At 37.3% G+C, this 24,815-nt stretch overlaps 1 protein-coding gene across 1 annotated transcript in view; it reads right to left on the reverse strand.

Annotated features, from left to right (window-relative positions):
• The window catches only part of ARHGAP42 (Rho GTPase activating protein 42), a 143,620-nt gene that overhangs the window by 15,683 nt on the left and 103,122 nt on the right, over positions 1–24,815 (reverse strand). The window contains exons 7-18 of the mRNA XM_032679367.1: positions 24,581–24,685; positions 20,885–21,014; positions 16,999–17,099; positions 14,566–14,675; positions 13,696–13,774; positions 12,809–12,848; positions 10,738–10,800; positions 9,084–9,158; positions 8,334–8,418; positions 7,070–7,128; positions 6,205–6,310; positions 1,787–1,946 (exon numbers count right to left, since the gene is read on the reverse strand). Of these exons, the coding sequence (XP_032535258.1) occupies positions 1,787–1,946; positions 6,205–6,310; positions 7,070–7,128; positions 8,334–8,418; positions 9,084–9,158; positions 10,738–10,800; positions 12,809–12,848; positions 13,696–13,774; positions 14,566–14,675; positions 16,999–17,099; positions 20,885–21,014; positions 24,581–24,685 (1,113 nt within the window). The remainder of the gene's footprint in view (positions 1–1,786; positions 1,947–6,204; positions 6,311–7,069; positions 7,129–8,333; positions 8,419–9,083; positions 9,159–10,737; positions 10,801–12,808; positions 12,849–13,695; positions 13,775–14,565; positions 14,676–16,998; positions 17,100–20,884; positions 21,015–24,580; positions 24,686–24,815) is intronic.

Raw genomic sequence — 24,815 nt, forward strand, 5'->3', positions numbered from 1 at the left:
TGTCACATCCAGTCTCATCTTAAAAATCTCCAGGGATGGAGAATCCACCACTTCCCCGGGCAGCCCATTCCAATGCCTGATTACCCTCTCTGTGAAGAATTTCTTCCTAATACCTAACCTAAACCTCCCCTGGCACAGCTTAAGACCATGCCCTCTTGTCTTACTGATAGCTGCCTGGGAGAAGAGACCAATCCACACCTGGCTACAACCTCCTTTCAGGGAGTTGTAGAGAGTGAGGAGGTCTCCCCTGAGCCTCCTCTTCTCCAGGCTGAACAACCCCAGCTCCCTCAGCCTCTCCTCATAGGACTTGTGCTCGAGTCCCTTCACCAGACTTCTTGCTCTTCTCTGGACCTGCTCCAGCACCTCAATATCCTTCCTGAACTGAGGGGCCCAGAACTGGACACAGTACTCCAGGTGTGGCCTCACCAGTGCTGAGTACAGGGGAAGAATCACTTCCCTAGTCCTGCTGGCCACACTGTTCCTGATCCAGGCCAGGATGCTATTGGCCTTCTTGGCCACCTGGGCACACTGCTGGCTCCTGTTCAGTTTCCTGTCAATCCAAACTCCCAGGTCCCTCTGCCTGGCTGCTCTCCAGCCACTCTGTCCCCAGCCTGTAGCACTGCAGGGGGTTGTTGTAGCCAAAGTGCAGGATCCGGCACTTGACCTTGTTGAACCTCATCCCGTTGGAATCAGCTCAACTCTCCAGCCTGTCCAGGTCCCTCTGCAGAGCCCTCCTGCCTTCCAGCTAATTGACACTCCCCCCCAACTTGGTGTCATCTGCAAATCTGCTGATGGTAAATCTCCTCATCTAAATCATCAGTAAAGATATTAAACAGAACTGGTCCCAACACTGACCCCTGGGGACACCACCAGTGACCGGCCGCCAACTGGATGCAGCACCGTTCACCATCACACTCTGGGCTTGGCCCTCCAGCCAGTTCCTGACCCAGCACAGAGTGCCCCTGTCCAAGCCATGGGCTGCCAGGTTTTCCAGGAGTATGCTGTGTGAGACAGTGTCAAAGGCTTTGCTGGAGTCCAGGTAGACACATCCACAGCCTTCCCCTCATCCACCAGGCAGGTCACCTGATCATAAAAGGAGATCAGGTTGGTCAGACAGGACCTGCCCTTCCTAAACCTGTGCTGACTGGGTCTGATCCCTTGTCCATCCTGTAGGTGCTGTGTGATTGTACTTAGAATGATCTGCTCCATAACCTTGCCGGCCACTGAGGTCAGGCTGATGGGCCTGTAGTTTCCTGGGTCCTCCTTCTGGCTCTTTTTGTAGTGATTGAAAGTAAGTGTTTAAGATTTCACGTGTTTTCCTTCTCAGTATTTCCAGGGACTAGATCTCTACTGTGCAACTGACATCCCTAAGGATAGCAATGGTCAGAAAGACTCTGTTCTGATGCATTTAGAGAAGAATCTATGCATTCATCCAGAGTGAACCTCCATACACTAGTAGCATAAGAGAGATGGAGCTGGGAGCAAAGTTATGACTTTCTCGTTCTGTTTCTAGATTCGGGAGGTCACAACAGTCTTCAGAAAGCAACTGAAGAGTTAGAGCAACTCTTCCAAATCATGGGAGATTACGCCTTGGATGTGTACCTTGCACATCCACAAAAGACTTGCTAGGAATACAGATCCATAGCATGGGTGGGAAGCAGGTATTATTTCTATCAATGACCTTCTACAAATGTTGGACTCTTTATTCTTAAGAACTTAATGATGGTAATGAAAATGAGATCTTAGTTCCATTTCATAACCAAATAGTCAGATAATTTCTTTCTACCTTTTCATAATGCTCTATCAGAATTTCAACGACGATATTCTGAAACTTAATGTTCATCATAGCAGCCACGGTTTCTTCTTGGGCTCTCATCAGAGTAGGTCCAAAGATAACACCGAGGTTGGATACAGTCATTAGATTTTGCTGACTGTGCAATGATACCCTTTAAATAAACACAAAAAATATGCAATTAAATTGATTTGCTAAACTACAATTTAAACAGGCAAAAACCTAAGACTATTTTTTAACAAAATTACAAGTTCATGCCTCCCTTTTAAATACATTTTTAAAACTTCCACTTTTACTAGAGTCAAAATACAGTGTAGTGCAACTACTATACTTCCATTAAGGCTCCTATCCTGCAATAGCTTAATAGTAATGAGTACGTCTTCCTAGAGTATTTCAGTTCCTGACAAAACTGATAGGAAAAGGCAACTATATTTGGAGGTCTCCACAGAGAGATCCAGACCACCTAAACTTTAGGAGTCTTAGAGCAGGCACCTATCTCTCCAATAGTTCTACAGGAATTTAAAATACTTTATGTTGGATTGATTGAAACTAGTATGTGATAACAGAGGTCAACCATATACCTTAGTTTTCATGTAAAGGAAAGAAACTTAGTTTCTGAAAATACTTATTTCGCAATGGGATCTCTTTATTGATATGATGAAAGCACAGAATCAATGGATTCAGTGAAATCATTGCTTCTATGAATAGATAACTTTAGATGATCATAATGACATCTGGCTTTGAAATATAATAACCTTTTGCTTCTGTATATTCTGTTGTAACTTATTTTACCTCTTCTTTTTTTCTTCTTAATGTAGAATTCAGAAACTTAGTTTATCAGATAGAAAAATGAAAACCATCAATCAGTAGTCCTCAATGCCTCTTCTCTCTCCTTACAAATAAGATTTGCCAAATAAAAGCCCTATCATCATAAACCCTTTGAAATAACTGCCAGTGATTCCCCAGTCACAGCTGTCCTATTGCCTCACGTCTGAGGAATATTACGCCAAGTCAAGATTTTATAATTTCCTTAATGCTTAATTTTACTGCATCTGCTACCAAATGGAATTAGTTATCGAGGCACTTGTTCACACTTTCCTTTTCCTTCTCACTGCTATCTCCTACCATTGTCAAGCTGAGCATCTTCAGCAATTTCCTACACAATTAAATAAACTCTTGTACCTTTTAAAATGTAGAACCAGTAAAATCTATAAAACATTCCCCTCATATTTGGGATAGGAACATTTTAGCACCCCATTTACATCAAGAAGAAGGAGAAATATGGGAAGGGGGTTTGTACTGGAGGCAAGTAAAAAAATGCCTATCTTCTTACATGTTTCTTATGTTGCTTCATTAAATTATGTCAAAACTTTCCCAAATGTTACCTCAGACTAGCACTAGCAGAGATCATTATTTGGAAGCCATGTCATGAAAATGACTCCCTTGTTAAAGCACATTTTTAACCAATTATCCTAATCTAACTTTCTCTGAAACAGATCTTATGTTTTTGTCTTAGATGACTAAGGGGTGTTTGGGAAGTCCACCAGTATTTTAATGAAAATGGAATGTTGAATAACTCAGCTCTAGATTTGCTAAAAAAAACCTTAAAAAACTACTCTGCAATGTTACTCTTCTTTGTGCTGTACAGTAACTGTAGAGATCTGTTACACAAACATTATAGTCTTACACCATAAGAGAGAAGTAATATTTGTCTGTTCATGTTTCCTTGGTAACAAATTCGGTAGCTTGGTTAATAAAAGAAATGGTAAATTTAATAACACTGTAACCAGAAAGGCCTTTCTACAAAGCATTTTAAAGGCTCAGTTTCTTGCAAAAGAGAAAGAACCCAGGGCTGTAAATGGATCATTTTGATTGCCACTTTCCCCTGACCTAGTCCTACTGTTGCTGCGCTACTGCACAGACACAGGCTGAGGCAATCATGCATTTCAGGGAGGGTAATCATTGAGGTGTCATTGCTTTCTCCTCAAAATCTCCTTTTTTGATGTATCACCAGCAATTTTTTGATACTGCTGGATTGCAGACTCCCAACTATCTACCATAGAAAAGTATTGTATTATTAAATCATACCAAAGAACGATTTACTCTTTAGAGTAGGTAGGTGATTTGACTACTAGGGAAGTTTAAAAACAAAAAATGAGCTATCTATGTGAAAATGACACCAAACTTCCCGTGTTTGCCTAGCTACTCACTAAGTATGTATGCATGCAGTATCTATCACCTCTTCCCAGGGTGCTTTTCAGGATTTGCTAGTTTTTGTTTGTTTATTTGTTTTCAGCATGATCTACATCTCACATCATCTAGATCATATTTAATTTTCCACAGTGACATAAAATTCAAGGTAGGCAGAGACATAAAGACCTTATGAATTAAACCAAAATAAAATAATATCCTTATTTTATAACTCATAGTTAAAGGCATAGTATTTTCACCAAGATGCAAAAGCATACATAAAGGAACTGAACAGCTAAAAGAAATATAAAGAAACAATGTACACTTTGAAACTGGATTTTTAACAAAAGAATGAGGAAACAGGAGGTTGGATTTTTTTTTTTCAAATTTTCTCATTTTCATAAAACTAGGCACTTCACCTGCCATTTGTTCCTTGAAAAATCCCCACACAGTGGTAGGAAAAAGATGAGTAAGGAAGGTGACTAATACACTCAAGAGACTTATTTTGAATTCCGCCTCATTAGAATTGCTAGCATAAACAACAACTGGCAAATTATATGAGAAATTAGAAGGGGTGAATTGAATGTTGGAAAGAAACTACTAAAAGCATTCAGTGTCAAACCAAGATTACATTTACAGGAAATGAGAATCACAAGATGACATAGGCAAGAGTTAAAGAGAATAATTAAAGAGAGGAATACTTCAGGTGTGCTTTTCTTTGGAATTGCATCTGAGATTACACTGAGAATAAAGAGACCATGAAAAGAGGTCAATGCTTGCCTAACACTAACTTTGGCTACAAATAAGTCAGTTCCTATGCATATATCTCTCTAAGTTTGAGGCTTCCAAACCAGCAGCTTTTACAAAATTGTTAAGCCCTCATTAAATGCTTTCACTTTTTAGGGTGTTATAAAGGAATAGGTATTATAGTGTTTAGCTAATCAAACAATTCTCTGAGTAAGGAAACTTAGGAAACTTTTTTCCATCTTGTTCTCTGCATCACCCCAACAAGATGCAAGGTCTGCCTTTTTGCAATGGAAGCATTCACAGTAGCTTGCTATCATGTTAGTTCTACAGGGGCTAATGACATAAAGGGCTAAAAATAATTTTTTAGGGCTAAATAATTTCCTGTCAAATAAATTTTCGAAGTTCTCATTTTTATAACAGGAAGCAAAACTGCATTAGTCTCTGCTGTAAATAGCTTACTGTAAGCTGTGGCTCAAGCTGTGATAAAAAAAGCAAAACAGTTGGGATGTAGTGAATGGAATGAAACCGATATGGACTCCTCTCTTATGTCTTCTACGTATCTCAGTCATGTGTACTTTAACTGAACAACTCCTGCTTCACTATTCACATTCCCAGATCACTGACAAATGTACTAAAAAGTATAGAGCATCCTAAATCAGAAAGAATAATGCATATTAAAAAGTGTTCAGCAAATACCACTGAAAACTAACTATATGTTTAGAAAATATACAAATAACATTTAATGCAGAAATAGGATAAAGTAAAATGCAATAATGGTAGGTAATGACAGCTAGTGATACAGAGAGACATAAGAGAATAAAAACCTGTCTTTTTTTGTTTCACAGCACATGCCAAGCGTAATTCAATGAAGACAAAAGGTCATCGGTTTAAAGAAATGAAAAATCTTTTTTATCTGACAATTAAAACTTCAGGTAGTGTTACGGGAGATTCAAAAGTGGGGCATTTATATAAATATCAAAAATATAAATAATAATACTTTAAATTAGTGCTTTCAAATGTTACTGCACTTCAGAGTTGTTAGAGAGAAAAATAAGATCAAATGTGAAGGACGAGTACTATCACATTGGCCCACCTCTGTCATGAAACAGTGTGGGACTTTGAGACAGATTCAAACCAGCATTTTCCATCAACCTTGGCATAGTTTTAGATGTTTCTTGAATTTAATTAGTTATGAGTCCTGTAGTAAGTAGGAACATGAATGAAAACATTGAGTGGGTTTATTTTCAAAACATAGTTAGCCATCTTGGTGACTCTATGATTTATGACTCTCTATTTTTTATTCTGTTTCTACAGAGTATTATTCAAGTTAAGATGAGAACAACATTTTAGAAATTAAATGTAATTTCAAGTGGCATTGTTTCAACACAGAGAATGGATTAAGCAACACTGACAAATTTAAGCAGAAATAATAGCATTTTACAATAATATCAAAGAAAAAAATAAAAAATAATTACTTGACCAAGTGCTTAATAAGGATGTCCAGCATCTCTCTGTTCTTCTCTGGTAACTTATGCACAAGTGCATGCACTGCCTCAACTCTGTAGTTCTGATCATCTGACTCTATTAAAGAAAACAAATTGTTAATAACTCAGAACATGTGCTAAGAAGTGACTACAAATGGCATCAATGCCTGTATGCTAACATATACATGCATTAAGAGGAGCCAAACACAATTAGCCTTCAAAATGATGAGGACAATTTGATTATATTTATTACATTCTGAAATCTGTATTTAAACTAATTCATCTAAAGCAATTACCATGAATACTGGAATCAACAAAATTAATGGCAATATAGACCCGATGTGACACTTCAGTGAAATCTAAGCTTTTGCTCCTTGATTTTTAAAATATCTGAAGTTCTTCAGTGTCTTTTATTCTTATCAAGACAAGAGAAAATGGGGAAATAACTTCAAATTCTAAACTGAAGTCATTAGAAAAACAGTATCTCCTATCACTTGATCTAATTACTCCATTTGCTGAAAGGAGATCATTATCGCCCCTTCTAATTTTTCAAGGCAAGCTGGGAAAAAAAAGGTCCCTGGATGAGAGGGATCAATGTTATAAAAGAATTATCAGCCTATATGAAACAAACAAACATCTAAATCAAGGTTCAAAATTTCATGCAGAAGGCAGTCACACAGAACCACTAAAAAGATCAGAACAAACCACTGAACAGCTTCATCTAGTGTGACTTCTCTGCTTTGAGGGCTGGATCACTGAATAACAGAGCAAGGAGAAAAGTAAAGATAGTGACTGGGGAGATCGAAGTTTAGAAACAATATTACTTTCACAAAAGTGTATTTATCACTTTACTTACTAACAGCAACAATGAAATCTTTGTGCAGCTTGAAAGTCATCAGTGGTTCTGAAAGACACCTGGTTGTAAAAAAACACGTTAGAAGGTTATTCAAAACAGACTCAAAGTCTTTTTAAGTTTTATGATTGTGATTACGATAGCCCTCAACATCTGCACAATGTCCTATTGGTCCTAGGAAACCCAATTCAGTGATGACTGATTACAAGTAGCATACAACTTGGTCATGGACATAGTCTGAAAATCAATGAGTTGAATCTTACGTCACCACGTAAGTTACTGAAATGTTACTGGCACTGACTTCAGCACAGAGGTTCACTGTTTCCTGTCTTAAATATAGGTGCAGACATGGTATAGCGGGCTGCAGAATCAATATTTTGTCCAAGAAAGGCAAAAACATGATGAAATTTGAGACTGAAATTCTGATCTGAGAGATCCTAAAAGAGTCAGCCTCTGAAAGGCAGACTGTGAGTTGCCTTATAGAGACAAGCACACAGCTACTGCTTCCTGCCTCAGGTTCTAATTTCACAAACACAGTATCTATGATGATTTGTGTGTCTGAAGATGTATAATAAGTTTCTTCAACCAAAAGCACTCTTCTCAATGAAATGTATATGAGCATTCCACTATAAAGCCTAGGCATATTTTCCACAGTTAATAGAGATTTCTGATGCTGACTTTTGTTAGGTGATTGGTTTAGGAAGTCTAGATTTTTTGAAGGCATAGAACACCCACCATTTAGACTGGATACTTTTCATTATGGTTTTTTTGAACATTATATATTGAGAACTGAAAGAGTTATCTTAGAAGTACCATAATTTCTGAATATTCTGTTTCTTATCAGCAAAAATGAAAGTGTTGGAGGGCTTTATTTTGTTTATGAACAACAGCATAAGATAAAAAGCTGTGTTTTGCTGAGATTTTTATTCTGCTCCAACAATGATGTCATGAAATGTTGTGGTACACAGCTTAAGGGATTCAGAAACAAAAGACTGAGCACAACATGCTTTGTGGTTAACAAAAAAAAATTTAAATAAAAACATGCAATGAATTAAATTCTGCCAAATTTAGGGCTATATAAACCAGAACTATCTTAATAAGGTAGAAAGTGTGTATTATTACACATAATCACAGGGATATTAGGCAGGATAATAATATACTCAATTATCACCATGCTAATGGGTACAAGAAATGTAATATGATAATAATAAGCAAAAGACTAATGGGCCAGAAAAGGAATACTGAGACTGTGTAGGATCATACTTACCTGAGGTAGTTTTTTAGTCCGCTTGTTATTGTTTTATTGTCCCAAAGTTCCATATCAATATCCATATCAGGAGGAGATTTAGGGGCTGGCAGAAATTTGAATTATGATTGTGTTATAGTTTGACTAACACAATAACTAGAAAACCAGCAAAACAGAAGCTACTAAATTAGCCATTTAGCTCTAGCAATTACTTATTAGCCAGACTAACTACCAATCTGATCAGTTTGAATCTTTTAATCTCCGGCAAAGTATTAATAAAAATAAATTTAGCAGTCATATTTAGTAACTGCAAGTATTAGCTTTATGCACTGTGTCAAAATGAAAGGCAAGCCCAAGTGCACAGAGAATTACTAATGTGTTTGCCTTAGAGTGCCAAATTAGCAAGAAAAGTGAAAGACTGGAAAAACTGTCTATTAAGCTAAGTCATGATGTATTATGGAACTAAGCTTCGGAGAACTTCTGAAACATGCCAAATATAAATCAACAAATAAAACTTTAAAGATAAAAGAAGAAATGCATTTTTATTTGTAATTTGCTCATATATAAAATGCAGAAGTGAATACTACTGCACACAAGAAACTAGTTAGAGATGAAGCACTCATTTTAAGACTGCAAATTAATTTAGTGGCAGTAAGAGCACACACAAAATTGTAAATATCATGACACACTCTTCTGAGCACAGCACTTAAGGCAAAAGGACAGTGCAGTGCACACACTGCACACTGACAAAGGTTCACTTCAGATACTTACAAAATACGGTATTCATCAGCTTCTGCACCTTGGAATTTACACCACCTATTCTGTACAATCCCAGGATTGTAATACCTATGTTGGGAAAATGAGTAAATGAAAATAATGAAAATATGGTTATTTCAACATACACTGATGTATCCTTGGTGTACGTTTTCAGAATATCTAAATGCATTTATGGAAAACTGTACCATTACATTCTTGAGTACTGTGTTGTTGAGTACTGAATTCTCTTCTGGGATAATAACAAATGCATTCCACTGAATCCATACCCCATTATACACTAAGCATAATTTTACATTAACAGAACCCTCCTGCATGGAAATGACACATATTAGCAAACAACAAGGTAATGGTTAAGAAAAGTGAAAAAATAAGACCCAAAAGCAGTCTGAAAACACATTACACATCAAGTTTGTATCACCTAGAAGTCAGTGGAATTACTGCGCATCTATGTTTGCTTAAACCACCATCCCTTCCAGTTAAGATCTGATGACATTTAGAGAAATGATTGTACATATGAAAATAAAAGCATATACTGTATACTGTTGCAACACATCAGTTGAAAATTTATAGGTTGCCTATAAGTTACAATTGTTATGCTTTTTCTTAATAGCACAGATAATAATAAAAAATGTTTCAAGAGTGACATTTGCAACACAGTAATCTAAATATTTAAATGATGATAATTTTATTGTTTTTAACTGCCTTTTAAAATCAGCAGGATTTAAATGTCTTCCGTTCTCCTCACTTCAAGCCTTACCATTTAAAAATTGTCTAATTTTCCTTTGAAAACAACATTCTAAAATCTGACCTCACTTAGATAACCTAGGTGTTTGGTTTTCAAACATTCTTTTTACGCCTCATTCCCCTGGAAAAAAATGCAAGCTCTGAGTCAGCAGTGATTTAAAAGCTACATAACACTGTTGACTGAGAAGCTGAACTCATGTTGAGCTCAAGATTGCACAGAGACCACATTTGGATTACTAAGAGATCTACACACAGAAAGTTCAAATAAAGGTTATCTCATTTTATGGGAGATGATATAGCCACACCTCTCCATTTGGAAGGGGTAATTTAAAAATTATTGTAGTTGTGAAATATCACCTCATTAGCAGAGTGATTATTACTTCCTTATTGTATATTATCACTACCAAAAATGAGTTGTAAACATTTAAAAACAAAATAACAAAACGTGTGCAAAATTATAGGAGTTATGCTCTGAAAAAAACCAGATTTACCAGCAGAGAGTACTGAAGCCCCTTTTCAGTCTTCAGGTTTCATGCCTGAAACCAAAGTTGGGAGCTGAGACTCCCTACAGTTTTTATCACAAGAAAACACAATTCAGTGCACACACATTAAAGATCAAGGATGTGAGCAAATGTGTATAAAGCTGTCTAATCAACAAGAAATTACAGAAAATGTTTAAAAAACCCACTTAAATGGTATGTTAAGAACTGTTGTTGGAACTTGTGGCAACAATTTTGAGTTGTAAACTGGAAGTGTAAACCACACAGATAAAATGTGGAAAGTCCAAACCAAATGATGGACATACTCCAAAGCACAGCTGTAAAACATGTAGAATTAATCAAAGTAATATTTCAGAAAAAGAAATCATAATAATCTAATACATAATTTGTGATTAAATACACACCTCTTGTTTCTACAGCATGAATACATTTCCTCACAAAGTTGAAACCTGCTTCATTTAAGAACACTACAAAAAAAGAAAAAATGATAATTACTTCCTAACATAATACACAAAATCTCCCTGTTTAGCTACATTCACATATTAGTCAAGGGCTGATACACATTTATCCATAAGGTTATGATACTCATTCTGTAATAGTATTTCTGTAGATAAATCCTTAGCATTCAAATCCAACTTTCTAGTCATTAGTGCATCTTTAGAAGCTTAATATTCTACTGTCTTTCTCAGAAATCAGTAGCTCCTCTAAACATACAGCTGAAAGCTTGTGGCTTTAAAAGGAAATTACTGTACTCCTCTCTGCTGAGTAAAATGCTTTTAAGAGTTCAGGATTTACATTATGAACAGAATATATTCATTGCATTTAACACAACAAGATTCCTTGTTCTTTACACATGTACATAACCACTCATAAGATGGTAACATAGGAAAACAATCCTTGTTATTGACTTTAATTAGTGGGCTTATTTCAAGTGAATATATTTCTCATTCATTTTCTATCTTCAACACCCACTGCTCTAACTAGCTAAACAAAGAAGAAAAATAAACTGTCTAAATAACTACTTAAATAAAGAAAATCATAAACAGCATATTTTTCACCATTAAGAAAAACCAGGTGCATTTGCTTAAATATCAGATTTTCAGTCTCAAATACACCTCCTATTAAGATGTATGTCCTAATCTAACAAATCTCTCTCTGAGATACATACACCCACATATATATTTAAATTATTTTTACATATTTAATAAAATATAATGTTAATAACAGACGTACCGATATAATATTAATACAATTATGCACACAAATCTCATAGTATCTTTAAATACACTCATCTTGTTACTCAGTGTATCTAATAGGTGCATATACACCTAAAACTAAAAAGATGTGACGGGCCAAGATCAACTGTGTGAGGTGCCACAAGGCCAAGTGCCAGGTCCTGCACTTGAGTCACAACAACCCCAGGCGGTGCTACAGGCTTACGGAAGAGTGACTGGAAGCTGCCTGGCAGAAAAGGACCTGCAGATGTTGGTCAGCAGTGGCTGAATATGAGCCAGCAGTGTGCCCAGGAGGCCAGGAAGGCCAATGGCATCCTGGCCTGTATCAGCAATAGTGTGGTCAGCAGGACCAGGGCAGTGATTGTCTCCCGTACTTGGCCATGGTGAGGCCACACCTCAGATCCCGTGTTCAGTTTTGGGCCCCTCACTACAAGAAAGACATTGAGGTGCTGGAGTGTGTCCAGAGAAGGGCAACGGAGCTGATGAATGGTCCGGAGAACAAGTCTGATGAGGAGCAGCTGAGGCAGCTGGGGCTGTTTATCCTGGGGAAAAGGAGACTCAGGGGGAACCTTACCACTCTCTACAACTACCTGAAAGGAGGTTGTGTGAAGTGAGGGTTGGTCTCTTCTCTCAAGTAACAAGTGATAGGACAAGAGCAAATGGCCTGAAGTTGTGCCAGGGAAGGTTTAGATTGGATATCAGGGAAAATTTCTTCACAAAAAGGGTTGCCAAGTATTGGAAGAGGCTGGTCAGGGAAGTGGCTGAGTCACCATCCATAAAGGGATGTAGATGAGGCACTTAAGGACATGATTTTGTGCTGGACTTGGCAGTGCTGGTTTAATGGTTGGATTTTATGATCTTAAAGGCCTTTTTCAACATAAATGATCCTATGACTCTATATAAGATATTATCTCAGCACAGTGGTATGTATTTACATTTAGATTTACAGACTACCAACAGAAAATTAAAAGATTTATTAAATATATTGTAGCTTTGGAGGCACTCAAATTTTTTTCCAGTTTATGCTTGATAGCAATACAAAAGTTGAAGGCTGTCTCATAGTTTGCATAGTTTAGGATGTGCTTTTGTGTAACCAAATCACTTAATCCAACAAAATTACTTCACAGCAATAGAAATAAAACATAAAATAATTAGTACCTCTCTCCCACACATATATCAAGAAACTGGAACATTACAGAAATCTAGCAGTATTTGGTAACTCAACAAAAAAAAAGCTTACTTTCTTCCTTCTTGCTAATAATGGCTGGCAGTGTGTAGATCTGTTAAAAAAAACAAACAACCGAACAACAACAATGCAACAGGACAATAATTGTACTTTAAATTCTTTATTGCCAGGTTTGTTAGTAGTTGCAGCATGCTGTGTATTAGCTTGCTACTAGGGAAATGCCAACTCTGTCTTTCACCATCTCTTGATGTTTACCACTCCAGCACACACCCGGGCTAACAGCCTGTGCTACTATAGGCAACTAATGCATTAGAAGTACGATTTACAGAGTCCAAGTGGGTTAAATTTCAATACTACTAGCAATTCAATTTCTGTAGTGGTTCAGTCAGGTAAGAAGCATGTAAAAACACTCATCTGTCTAATAAAACTGATCAATGATTTTTTTCCTATCAGATACAGGTCTGACATCACCCTCATTCAGTGACTGCTTTAAGGGTAGACAAATAGTGGGAAGAAAACTCAGACAAGCCTGTCCCTCAGTAGCTTTCAACACATTTTTCTGGTCTCTGCAGTGCCTTTTAAGATGATAATTGTTTACTCCATGACACTGCTCTTGGTTGCTCTTTACTACTGTAATAACTACCACTTCACATAATTTACCTGCACCATGAATCCTATTACTATGCTAGTCTATTACTTAAACTATTATTACTTAGAATATCCTAACGTAAAATAATGATATATAACTGTAGGCTTAAATTAATAGTTCTCCTTTTCTACTTTGTACCTATTTTCACTATGTACTTGCAGTAGTGTCTCACAAAGAAAAGAACTGTATTTGCTGGTATTGTAGCAGAGTATCTGAAGTTAATACTAGCTTCTTCTTTAATATGTGTGCCATAAAACTGTAAAATGAAAAGAAAATTAAAAAATATCCTCACCGGTTCCTTTCCATCCATAGCTTCGAGCCAAAGTTTTCGGTTGGATTCTGAAAAAGCTTGCAGTGTGATGATTCCAGGTCTGTCAAAAACACACACATTCAATGAAATTACTACTTTTCTCAAACAGTTTCCAAAGTTAGAATTCAAATGCATATTGACATGTGAATACATAAAAGACACAGCAGTCAGAGAAAGTTGACAGTTTCTGACATAACAGAATAATTTTGAGGTAGATATAAGACAGGTCTGTTTTCTAAAAGTTTGGCAACAGTCATAAAACATGTTTTAAGAGAGCAACTACAAAAGTCAGTCTATTTATCATATTTTAACAAAAAAATTAATTCAATATTTCCCTTTATCCCTGAGTTTGGAAAAAATACTTCTACAAACTACTGTATACATATAGTTTAAATATAGGAAAGCTGTTTTCATCTATCTGATATAATAATAATACCCAGGAATAAGTAGAAAAAAAGTTATAGATCTAATTTTCAAGAAAGAAAAACAATGTGCTACCATACATTTCTGAATGAAATAGACCTTTGAGCAGAATATGCTTATTAATAAGTATTTATAAAAATATGTACAATCTGTTTATAAAAGAGGATAGTTTTCCTACAGGTTCTGTAAGAACCTGTCTTGTATCTGCATGCAAATATAATGTAGTAAAGACAACACATACACAATGTGACAAATTTTGTTAGAAAACCGTGTTTGAACAAAGAAGTATTAAGTCTTGAAAGCCTAGTTTGTCTGCATACAAACATATTGTTTCTGCATACAAACATATCTGTTTCTTTTACAGGAGTAATTATTATATATTGGTTATGATTATTTTCAAATTGTTAACACAATGAAAACAATTCAAACCTCTCATATACTTCAATATCGAAACAGAAACGTTTGTCAATTGAATCTGTCTTTCTCCTGATGCAAGATTTTAGCTTGAACATTTCTGGTGAGCTTGTGACAAGGCCATTCTACAAAACAAAACAAAATGAAATTAGCAGAGGCAGTATGCTTACATAACTTGGCTTCACATCTTAAACTTAACCATATGAACAGTCAAAACATGTCTTAAGACAGGGACTGAAATTATTTAGGAACATATACAATATACACTATTTTTTCTGTATATAAAGTAAGATAGCAGTTAATAGCTTTCTGTCACATATTTGTAATTTAATCATTATATTTCAGAAAATTCCCTAAATTCAAAACTTATAAAATCATATAATTCTGCCAACTCTCACATGCAGATAAAAAGATTTATGAAGAATAAAGCTGACTAACTCCTAATTCTGGCTACCATGATCATGAGACCTCTCTATAATGTTGGCAAGGCTGACACAGTTGGGGATTCTGAGTAATGGGAGGAAGCAAATGTCACTCCTGTCTTCAAGAACAGCGAAGAGAAGGATACAGAATCATAGAATCATTTGGGTTGGAAAAGGCCATGACTAAACCATCTACATGTCTTTTAAATACCTCCAGGGTTGGGTGACTCAACCACTTCCCTGGGCAGCCTGTCCCAATGCTTGACAACCCTTTTGGTGAAGAAATCATCTGTAATATCCAATCTAAATCTCCCCTGATGCAATTAGAGGCCATTTCCTCTCATCTTATGGGGAACTATGGGCCAGTCTGCATCACCTTTATCCCTGAGAAAGTGATGAAGTGAATAATCATGGAGAGCATTTCCAAACATATTAAAGGAACAAAGGTTACTGGAAGTAGTCAGCATGAATGAAGGAAAATCATGCAGGATCAACTTGATAGCCCTCTACAATATGATGGATGGCTCAACATATGATGGAAGAACAATGAATATTGTTTATCTCATCTTTAGCCAAGCTTTTGACACTACATCCTACTATATCCTCATAGACAAGTACAGGTGGAGTACAGCCTAGGTGGTAAGGTGGACAGAAAACTCTCTGAACTGCTGAGCTCACAGCAGAAGTCCAGCCGTAGACAGTGACCAGTGCTATGCCCAAGAGGTCAGTACTGGGGCCAGCAGTGTTAAGCATAAATAGTGATAAGCCCAGGCACCATGACAGGCAGAAGCTGACAGAGTGGAAAGCAGCTTGGCAGAAAAGGACTATCAGGTTCTCGTGGGCAACAAATTGACCATGAGCCAGCAATGTGACCTTGCTGCAAAAGAAGGTCACCAGCCTCCTGGACTGCACCAGGCAAAGCACTGTCTGCAAGTGGAGGAAGGTGATCCTCACTCGCCATTCAGGACTGGTGAGGCATACGTGGAATGCTGTGTCCAGTGCTCAGGTCCTGGGTACAAGATGTACAGTGAGGTACTAGAACAAGTTCAGCTAAGGGCTATCAAGGACTAAGGACTTGGAGCACAACTACCTGAAAGGAGGCTCTAGTGTGGTGGAGTATCTTATGCCATGTCTCAAATGAAAGTATGTGAGAGAAGGCCTGAAGTCGCGTCAGGGGAGGTTAAGATCAGCTGTTAGGAAAAATTTTTTCAGAGTGGTTAGGCATTGGAATAAGTTGAAAAAGTTGCCCAGGGAGGTGGTGGAATCACCACCTCTGGAAGCGTACAAGAGGAGTCTGGATGTGGCACTTGGGGATGTGGTTTAGGGTGATTATGGTGGTACTGGGTCGATGGTTGGAAGAGATGATGTTGGAAGTTTGTTCCAACCCTGATGATTCTGTGATCTGTCATATGAGGAGAAGCTGAGAGAACTGGGACTGCTCAGCCTGGAGAAGAGGGATCATATCAGTGATTTATCTACAAATACCTGATGGGAAGGAGTAAAGAAGACTGAGTCAGATTCTCCTCAGTGGTGCCCAGTGAAAGGGTAGAAGGCAATGGGCACAAACAGAAATACAATTAATTCCATTTCAATTTAAGAAAAAGCTTTTTTATGGCAGTCAAACACTGAAATACGTTGGTCACAGACGGTTGCATCCTTGGAGATATCTAAAACCTGACTGGACACAGACCTCACTAGCCTACTGGTTGACACTGCATTGAGTTTAAACTAGAGATCTCCAGAGTCTCCTCCCAAAACTCATCCATTCTATGAATCTGTGCAAATGCAATTGATTTCCTACACATTTGCAATGACCACTTTAGAGAAGTTAGTTAATATGAGGCTTATATATGTTTTAAAAGAAATATTACTTAAATATTTATCCATGCAGTATAAGACATGCACTGCTTCATCTATGAAAACAGCCTTATGCTGGGTTCACATTTTTTTCTTTAACAGTTCTTAAATGCTTAATATAAAAGATGGAATATATAGTTCATGTATGTATCATGTATGTGCAACTCACCACTTTTCCACCAGATTTGGCTTCAGCTATACTCATCGTAAAAGTTTTTGTTCCTTTGTCATAAGTGCAGTAATGTTTTACCCATGTAAATCCAAGAGGTCCTAGAGTAAACAGAGATAGTATTAAAAGTATTTGTTTTAGCATTTTATCGCTATTTTAGTTGCAGTTAGCAGAGAAAAATAAAACATAGCAGCATCCACATGTAGCCTACCAAATCTAAGACTCTCTTAATTTTTTAATCTGAACATGTTGTTCAGGTATAATTTTCAAACATTGCAGCTTAATAAGGTTGCCCAACAAAGTTCCAGCAGACTGATTTTCTTTGGCAACTGGATAGGTAACTGCATTTTATTAGAGTAAACAGGCAGGAAACAGGCAAGAACAGAACTTGAGGGTTTTTCTGCCTAGGAAATACAGTTGAAGATTTTACCAACCCAAGTGAAACACAACTCAGTATTACACACTTTCTTTGAAGGAAACCTTGAAGTCTGTTATTAAATGCAGAAAACTGGATGAACTCGGAGTGCATTTTCCTTTATTTTCAGAGTTCCTGTCAAAGGTAACAAATACTCATGGTACTATCATAGAAAGGTTATACTTCTACCTGTTACCTTAAGGGTAAAATGGCATTGGCTCAGAGGTAAATTTAATCTTACACAGTTGAACACTGACAGGAGATTTCATTATATGAAAGAAAGCAAAGCAACTGTGCAGTCTAAAACAACATTGGTTTAGGGATGAAGGGATAAAGCGGGATGAGGGTGACAGAGGTGGCAAGAAACACTGGCCTTTTATGCCTTGGAGGGGGTCTTGCTGGGGAAGAGGTGGCTGTAACAGTGGTGCATAATGACCATGTCCACAAACGGAGAGTTGCACATGCTCACAATACCAAAGTACAATGTACTTAGGGATTCAACACGCTTCCTTTTAGATGGCCATAAGTGAAATCTACAACAATCCCCAGATGGATGTGTGCCTGATCGTGGAGAGGTCACATCACACTACTTCTTAATCCTACTGCAAAGCACAGGATCTCTGATGCAGAAGATATTTTCACTCCTGGATTACCTAGAGCTTTGTTCAGGCACTGCTGTGAATCTAAACACAAAACCCTCTTGATCTTAAGCTCAATGGTATTTTAAACCTGGTCCATGCTAATGCAGCTTAGATACAGGCATTTATAATGTGTCCTTCACTGTGAGGCCATGGAGTAAATCCTCTCACCATTTCGAGAACTCTCTCCACATCCTAGAAATACAGCTAAGATCTCCCACATTTTTCTGGAAAAAAAAGTTTAATGTAGGAGAGGAAAAACACAGGTTCCCAGATTCTTACAGATACGTCTGGAGGGGTGATGCACTTCAGAGGACAGGATAATTCAAGTTTTTGCACTGTGCTGACTGCTCCCCCTTGGGCCGGAACATTATGGCTATACCTGCACTGGTTAATAAACAGTGATGGCAGCATTTACTGTGACTAGGTAGCACAGGTAACTTGGAAAAATCTTTTTGATTTTTAAAAACAGGAAATTTAGCACAGAGGGTCAGATATTTTGTGCAAGATTTTCTCAGTGGTAGGGAACAGTTCCATTTACTTTACTAGCATTGACATAGTTCCTGGGTACTCAGCTCCAGAGACCAAACACACTGGTTACACACTGAAGAGGTAACAAGAAGGAAGAACACTTCTTTCCTCTTGGACAGCGTTATGCTTCAGAGCCTAGCATTATAATATGGCCCCCTTCTGCAAAGCTATAACAAATGGAGGTGTCAAAGCAGAGAAAAATACACATATATATATAAAATGCAGTATTGTAACTTTTGTGTAAATTCTGAATAGAAAAGGACTAGATGAGACTTTCAACCCACATGTGATTTTCCAGTTCATTTCAATGAGAGTTAGTCATGGGAAAAACATGACATTGATTTTTTCAGACTACTGTATGTATGGATCTATTAACTCTTTTTAAAATGTGTCATGATTTAGGAATGGTATTCTCCAATTCAGCATTCCCACTGAAATACTCCAAACCCATGTGCTGCTTGCTCACTCCCCGTCCTTCCCCCTAACTCCCCTGCAGTGGGATGGAGAGGAGAATTGCAGGAATGAAAGGTAAAGATCACAGGTTGAGATAAGAACAATTTACTAGAAACAGCAATGAAATAAGAAAACAAACAGTAATAGCAACAGTATTAATAACAGAGTGGCCAAGAGGTAACCAATTCCTGTGTGAGTGCTCATCATATAGAAACACCAGACAATACCTGACTGCTCCCTCTGCCACACTATGTGACCCAAAAGGGACCCCTTCCCATCTCCCTGGAAATCGACATAAGGTAGTATGCTATAACCTCCAGGTCCTATCCATACCTTTAATGGATAACTAAAAAGCTAACCCTGTCCTGGCCAGAACCAGGACAAAATGAAAGAGCTCTAACTTTAAAAAATGTACTTTAAAGGGTTTAGTTTTTTTAATGTAAAGAGTTAAATAAAAATGGAAGGTGTTGAAAACAAATCTAGTAGTTTTACTATAGATACAGTGGCTTTGCCTTCTAAATGTAGCCACAAAGGTGATGGTCATATGATAAACTGCATCAATCACGTTAGCTGGATGTCTGACAATTCAGAAATGTAGATGTGGGAATTTACATGGACTGCCATGTTGACTTCAAGAAAGCTCTCCCACTGCCTGTATTTTGGAGGAAAGTAACATCATGATTCAAAAAGTCAACTGGTTATGCACCCGCAGAAGTTAGCTGTTCTGCTCTTATATTTTATTTCCACTTAGCACAACAAAATCTGTAATTATTCTGAATCAATTTTTTCTCTGATGGCAATTCATTCTCTCTTTTAGCGTATATAAGAAGGCTGAGCGCTCTCAAAGCAATTTTCAATTGTAGTCAGTACCATTTTTTTCAAAAATTACCATGATGCATATCAGTAATAAATACATATAGAATTTACTTTCAAAAATAGCAAACATTTAACCCAGTGACCCACAATTTGACAAAAACCTATAAGATGACAGTTGTAGGAACATAAACTTGCATGACAAGGAATTATACAACTAGCACCTTCCCCACTGCACAGTGATTACAGATCCTCTCACTGTTATTCCAGAATAAACTAATAAACCAACGTCTTTTCAGTAAGAGGATGTCAAGTTGGCCTCTCACTATTTAATGAAGCACAGCATGTGCCCAGTGCTTCACTGCTTTTCACTTTCCCCCATTAGCAAGGCTCTGGTCCACTTAACACAGGTTTCTTTTATGATTATTACTCAATTAAAATATAGAGGGTCTTCTTAAAACTTTCAGTGCTACTGAGGGTAAAAGTGGATGAGGTTAACTAATATAAGACTTTATTTAGATGACTTTTCTCTTACATCACTGATTCCCATTAAGTCTATGCTCATTTAGTCTTAAGATGGCTGGGTCAGTGGAGATCCCTGGCACAAGATGCTCCTGATGGCTCAACTACAGGCCCTGTTCAAGGAGAGAAAGTCCAGGTGACAGGAGGGAGCCAAAGCAGAGTTCTGGGAGCTTGCAGCAAGGCACAGGGCAGCCAGCCAGCCAGAGCAGAACTTGCTACCAGTGAGCCACTGGGGCAAACAACAGCAAGGACCTTCCCAGAAGGATCCAGAGAGCAGGAGCTGAGTTGCTTACAAGTGTTTTGATTACCATTCCATCTGACTGTAGCTACTCTGAGTGCTTTTTGAAAAATCAAACCCTTATTTTTCTTTTAAACTTTTCAATCATTAGGAAAGTAACTAGAGCAGAAGCTCGCAGCCATTCAAACACAGAGCTGTTGATTTGTCCTGCTAACTAAACCATATCCTCGTTCTTGCCTTTCAAATCAAATCAAAAGATACATCTGTTGTACTCACGTTTCTCCTGCACATAGAGATAGCCTTCCATTGTCCATTGGCTTGGTGGTCTGTAATCCTGGTTGGCTGATTTCATTCTTTGCATGAGTCTCTCCACTTCCTGCCTAGTGCTTTCAAAGTTATTCCGAGTCTAATACCCAGAAAAGGAAACAAACAAAACCCCACATTATCTCATACAAGTACAGAAACAACAATGAAGAACTAATTATTAATAGTGCCAAATAGACTGTATCAGAAACCAACAGAAACATTTGCCTGAGACATAAAAGGAAAAAAAAAAGGCGATAAAGAATAACACTCTTCACTTCTAGAAGCCTAGGAATAAAATACTAATGAAGAATTCAACTTAAGTACACAAGTGTAAAGGAAATGTAGCTGAGAATAGCACCATTCCTCTTTCTGCAGGTCACTAACCTCAGACAGGAGCCATTTCATATCTTTCAGTATGCTTACATAGTATTTTGCAGACAGATGCAGGCTTTCTCTCTGTATACTCTAGGATTCTCAGACAGAAGCCTGGATAAACTAGAAGCTGCTGACAGCTTATTCTGAAACCTGAAGTAATAAGACCCACTGAACCACCTGAAGCACAGTGCAGAAAACACTAGTTTGGGTTAAAGCCAGGCTAATGTATCCAGACAGCTGTGATTTCTCCATACGTGGAAGCGACAAATGCACTGTGTATCCATATCTGCAGTAATACCACAAGTGCTGATGCTCAGAACAGTCAGGTTATTGGCACTGTCATGAATGTTTTTTGATAGGACTATGCAAACATCACAGTTTAGTATAACAAAAATATGGTATGTAAGAAACAGTTCACAAGTGGTAGAACTGTGCCAAAAGCATGGAAGTACTGTTTCTATCCTAAATATCACGTGTATAACCTGGCATCTTGCAAAGGAAACAATTACAGCACTAAGATGTGTTTTCCATACTTCCTAATACCTATATGCATGTGAATTCAGTGAGGCTAGGGTTTCCCTCCATGCACCTAGCATGGTATAGTAGAAGAGAATTATTGTGAGGTGCCAGAGGTTTGATAGGTTGTTCTTAGTATATCAGATATTGAACACTCGGTTCCTACAGGTCATAGAAAAAAATAAAGATTTCAGTAATGTTTCTACAAAATCATCTATGGACTCTAATCCTGACTAGTCAGAAAGATACTCTCAAGACTTTATACATCAGTGAATACTTTCCACTTTTCACGGGCCATTCATGTAGTTAGTTGTGCTATAGTATAATAATACATGTGTAATCTCCTTTTTGAAGACAAACATTATTATTAGAAAGGAAGTAAAATTCGACTCTGAACTTTTCAGATTTGAGACCTTCAAGAGGGACATGTCATTGAAGGAATGTTCCCATGTTGAGAGCTTATGTCTGTCTATTAAGTCCTTAATTACTTTTAAGCAGCCAGGTCTCTGAATCAAATTATAGAAAACAAAGCCAAATGGACATATAAAGTACGCCACTGGCCAGCTGAAACAGTTAAAGTGACAACAGGTCACGTTAGAACATGGTGACCTGTTAAGAGCTGTTGGTCTGCTACTACTCTCCTACTCCTGTGGCTGTTACCACTCCTGCTCTAACCAGTAGGATATATTTAAGAACAGAAACAGCGGTTCAGGTGAACTGTTCTCCAACACCTGAGCACACAATGCAGTGGTGAGGAGTACTTTTGGCAGCTATAACAGACAGGTTGAACACAATTTTCCTTCTCTGCAGTTTGTCTTTCCCTATATAAATTGTTTCACTTCAATCTGAGGTTGGGTGATGCTATGAATGGCAAGTCAGAAGAAAGCCCAGTTGGCTAAAGGAAGCTGTGGATCTAGATCTGGAGGCAGAATTCATACTTCTGTCTAGCAGGAGTTAATGATGTACTGATCCCACTGTTTCTTCATGTGTATATTTTTTCTAATGTATAAATACAATGAACAAAAATAATCATAATATATTGATACTTCTGCCTAACTTTATATCTCGCCTATCTCTGTAGTCTATTTACAATAACAAGTTGCATTAATATAATATTCAGAAGACATTAAATTTAACTATTTCTTAATTAACGCTGACATAGAAAAAAATCCTCTAACAATTCTGCTTCTATAGATATGTGCATAGAAGATACCAACATATTACGACTTACAACATCAGTTTTGGTCTGTGCTATGGACTCATGCTCCTCTTAGAAGTATATTAAAATAAATAAATTTCTGAAGTGCATTTTTCACCCTTTCAGTGAAACTGCTGTGCAACAACACTGACCTCTTGTGCCTTTATTTGAAAGAGTCTTAGTAGCAAACAAAGTAGAAAACACTTAATTTGAAAGGACCAGGGGCTGAGATGCTCTACAGTCAGAGAATATTTGCATTTTGATCGAAAAGAAAAAGGTTAATCATCTAGGAAGTTTAGCCTTATTTCCTCAAGCAGTTTTCAAAATGTAATCTATACCTATGTATGAACAACAAGACATAAAAGGGAAGGGTGTTGTGGAGGTCTTCTGCTGAACGTGTTTAAGTGCAGCAATATCTGGAAGAGTGCAGTACTCCTAATAATGCAGATCTACATTAACAGTCATTTTCCAACTTTGAGCCAACATAGGCCTCTCTAATAACAAGGTGCTACAGGGAAAATATCAGTATTTTATTTTCCAGTAACCCACAGGGAACAGCAGTTGAGCACAGTTAAGGTGTTCTCGTACTTCCAGATCTGTTTCATATTCCCTAAGTTCAGTGGCCAAGGCACTTCCACTAAGGCTGATGTCAGGTATTCTAGACAGTTGTAGCTTCTTTGCCTCTAGTGGAGCTACAAAAATCTCTGTCAGGTGTATCTTTTCTTGAAAGAATAAAATGGATTTAACTTCTTTTTTAAATTTTGTTCCAGACTTTGATGTTACTTGTCATGAAAAATACAGGGCTGGCCCAATATGAATATGCTGAATTTCACTTGTATACAGAAGTTATAATGAGTGAAAAAGTATGTTGATTAAATGCATTTTAGTTATCTCTAATAGGTATGAAATTTTTGGGCATAGTTTGTGCCCAAAATAGGATCTTGTATGGCTCAGACTACCAAATCCAGACCAATCTACAGCAAAAGATCTATCTGTTCAGTTGAGAGTAACTCCGTACACAAAAAAAGAGATTCTTTCTACAGGTGAAACAACATTTGTGAGAGCTGCTCATGGAAGAACATCCCACCAGTTCTTTTATGGCCCAGGGAGCAGCCAGAGAAGGGCTTCCCAAGTATGCTTTATATACAGTGGGAAGCTAGCAGACAGCCAGACAAACTGTATCATTCTATACATGCTGGAGCATTTTTGGTACCTTCACTTACTCCAGAAGACAGGTATCACTCTCAAGAAAGCACTTACACAAGTTTAAACTATCCGCACTACTGTGTTTTCTAACAAAGACTTGGTTACTGTCCTGTTTTTCTTGACCTTCCTCACAAAACTTTGATCTGGAAATCACGAATTAACTATCTGAAGATTAATTTTTCCAAAGTTATCTGCTGCCAGGAATCCTACTTACTTTAACCTTATAAAAATAACTTTTACCTATTTGTATATTGATTTGATTTCAGCTTACTAAAACATTGCAAGATTTAGAGTTTCAATAAAGTGCTATGAGTCTAATATTCTGAAATTAAATTAGCAAATTAAATGGGATAAATATAAATCATCCTTACGTTCTGCAAATTGAACTGCAGTTGCTGCTTGTATGGTGCAAACTCCTGAGCCAATTCATATCCTTCATGGTAAAATGTAAATAATCCTTGAAGAAAGGCCAAGAGCTGAAAAGGTAAAATTGAGAAGCATTATACATTTTTAATTCCTGGAACACTCTATACTTTATGCACAAAAGCAAAGCTTTGCTGAGAACGAATCCATGGTCAGAACTTAAGAAACAGAAAGAAGTGTTAA

Source organism: Chiroxiphia lanceolata, chromosome 2 (genome assembly GCF_009829145.1).
Source record: "Chiroxiphia lanceolata isolate bChiLan1 chromosome 2, bChiLan1.pri, whole genome shotgun sequence".
NCBI lineage: Eukaryota > Metazoa > Chordata > Aves > Passeriformes > Pipridae > Chiroxiphia > Chiroxiphia lanceolata.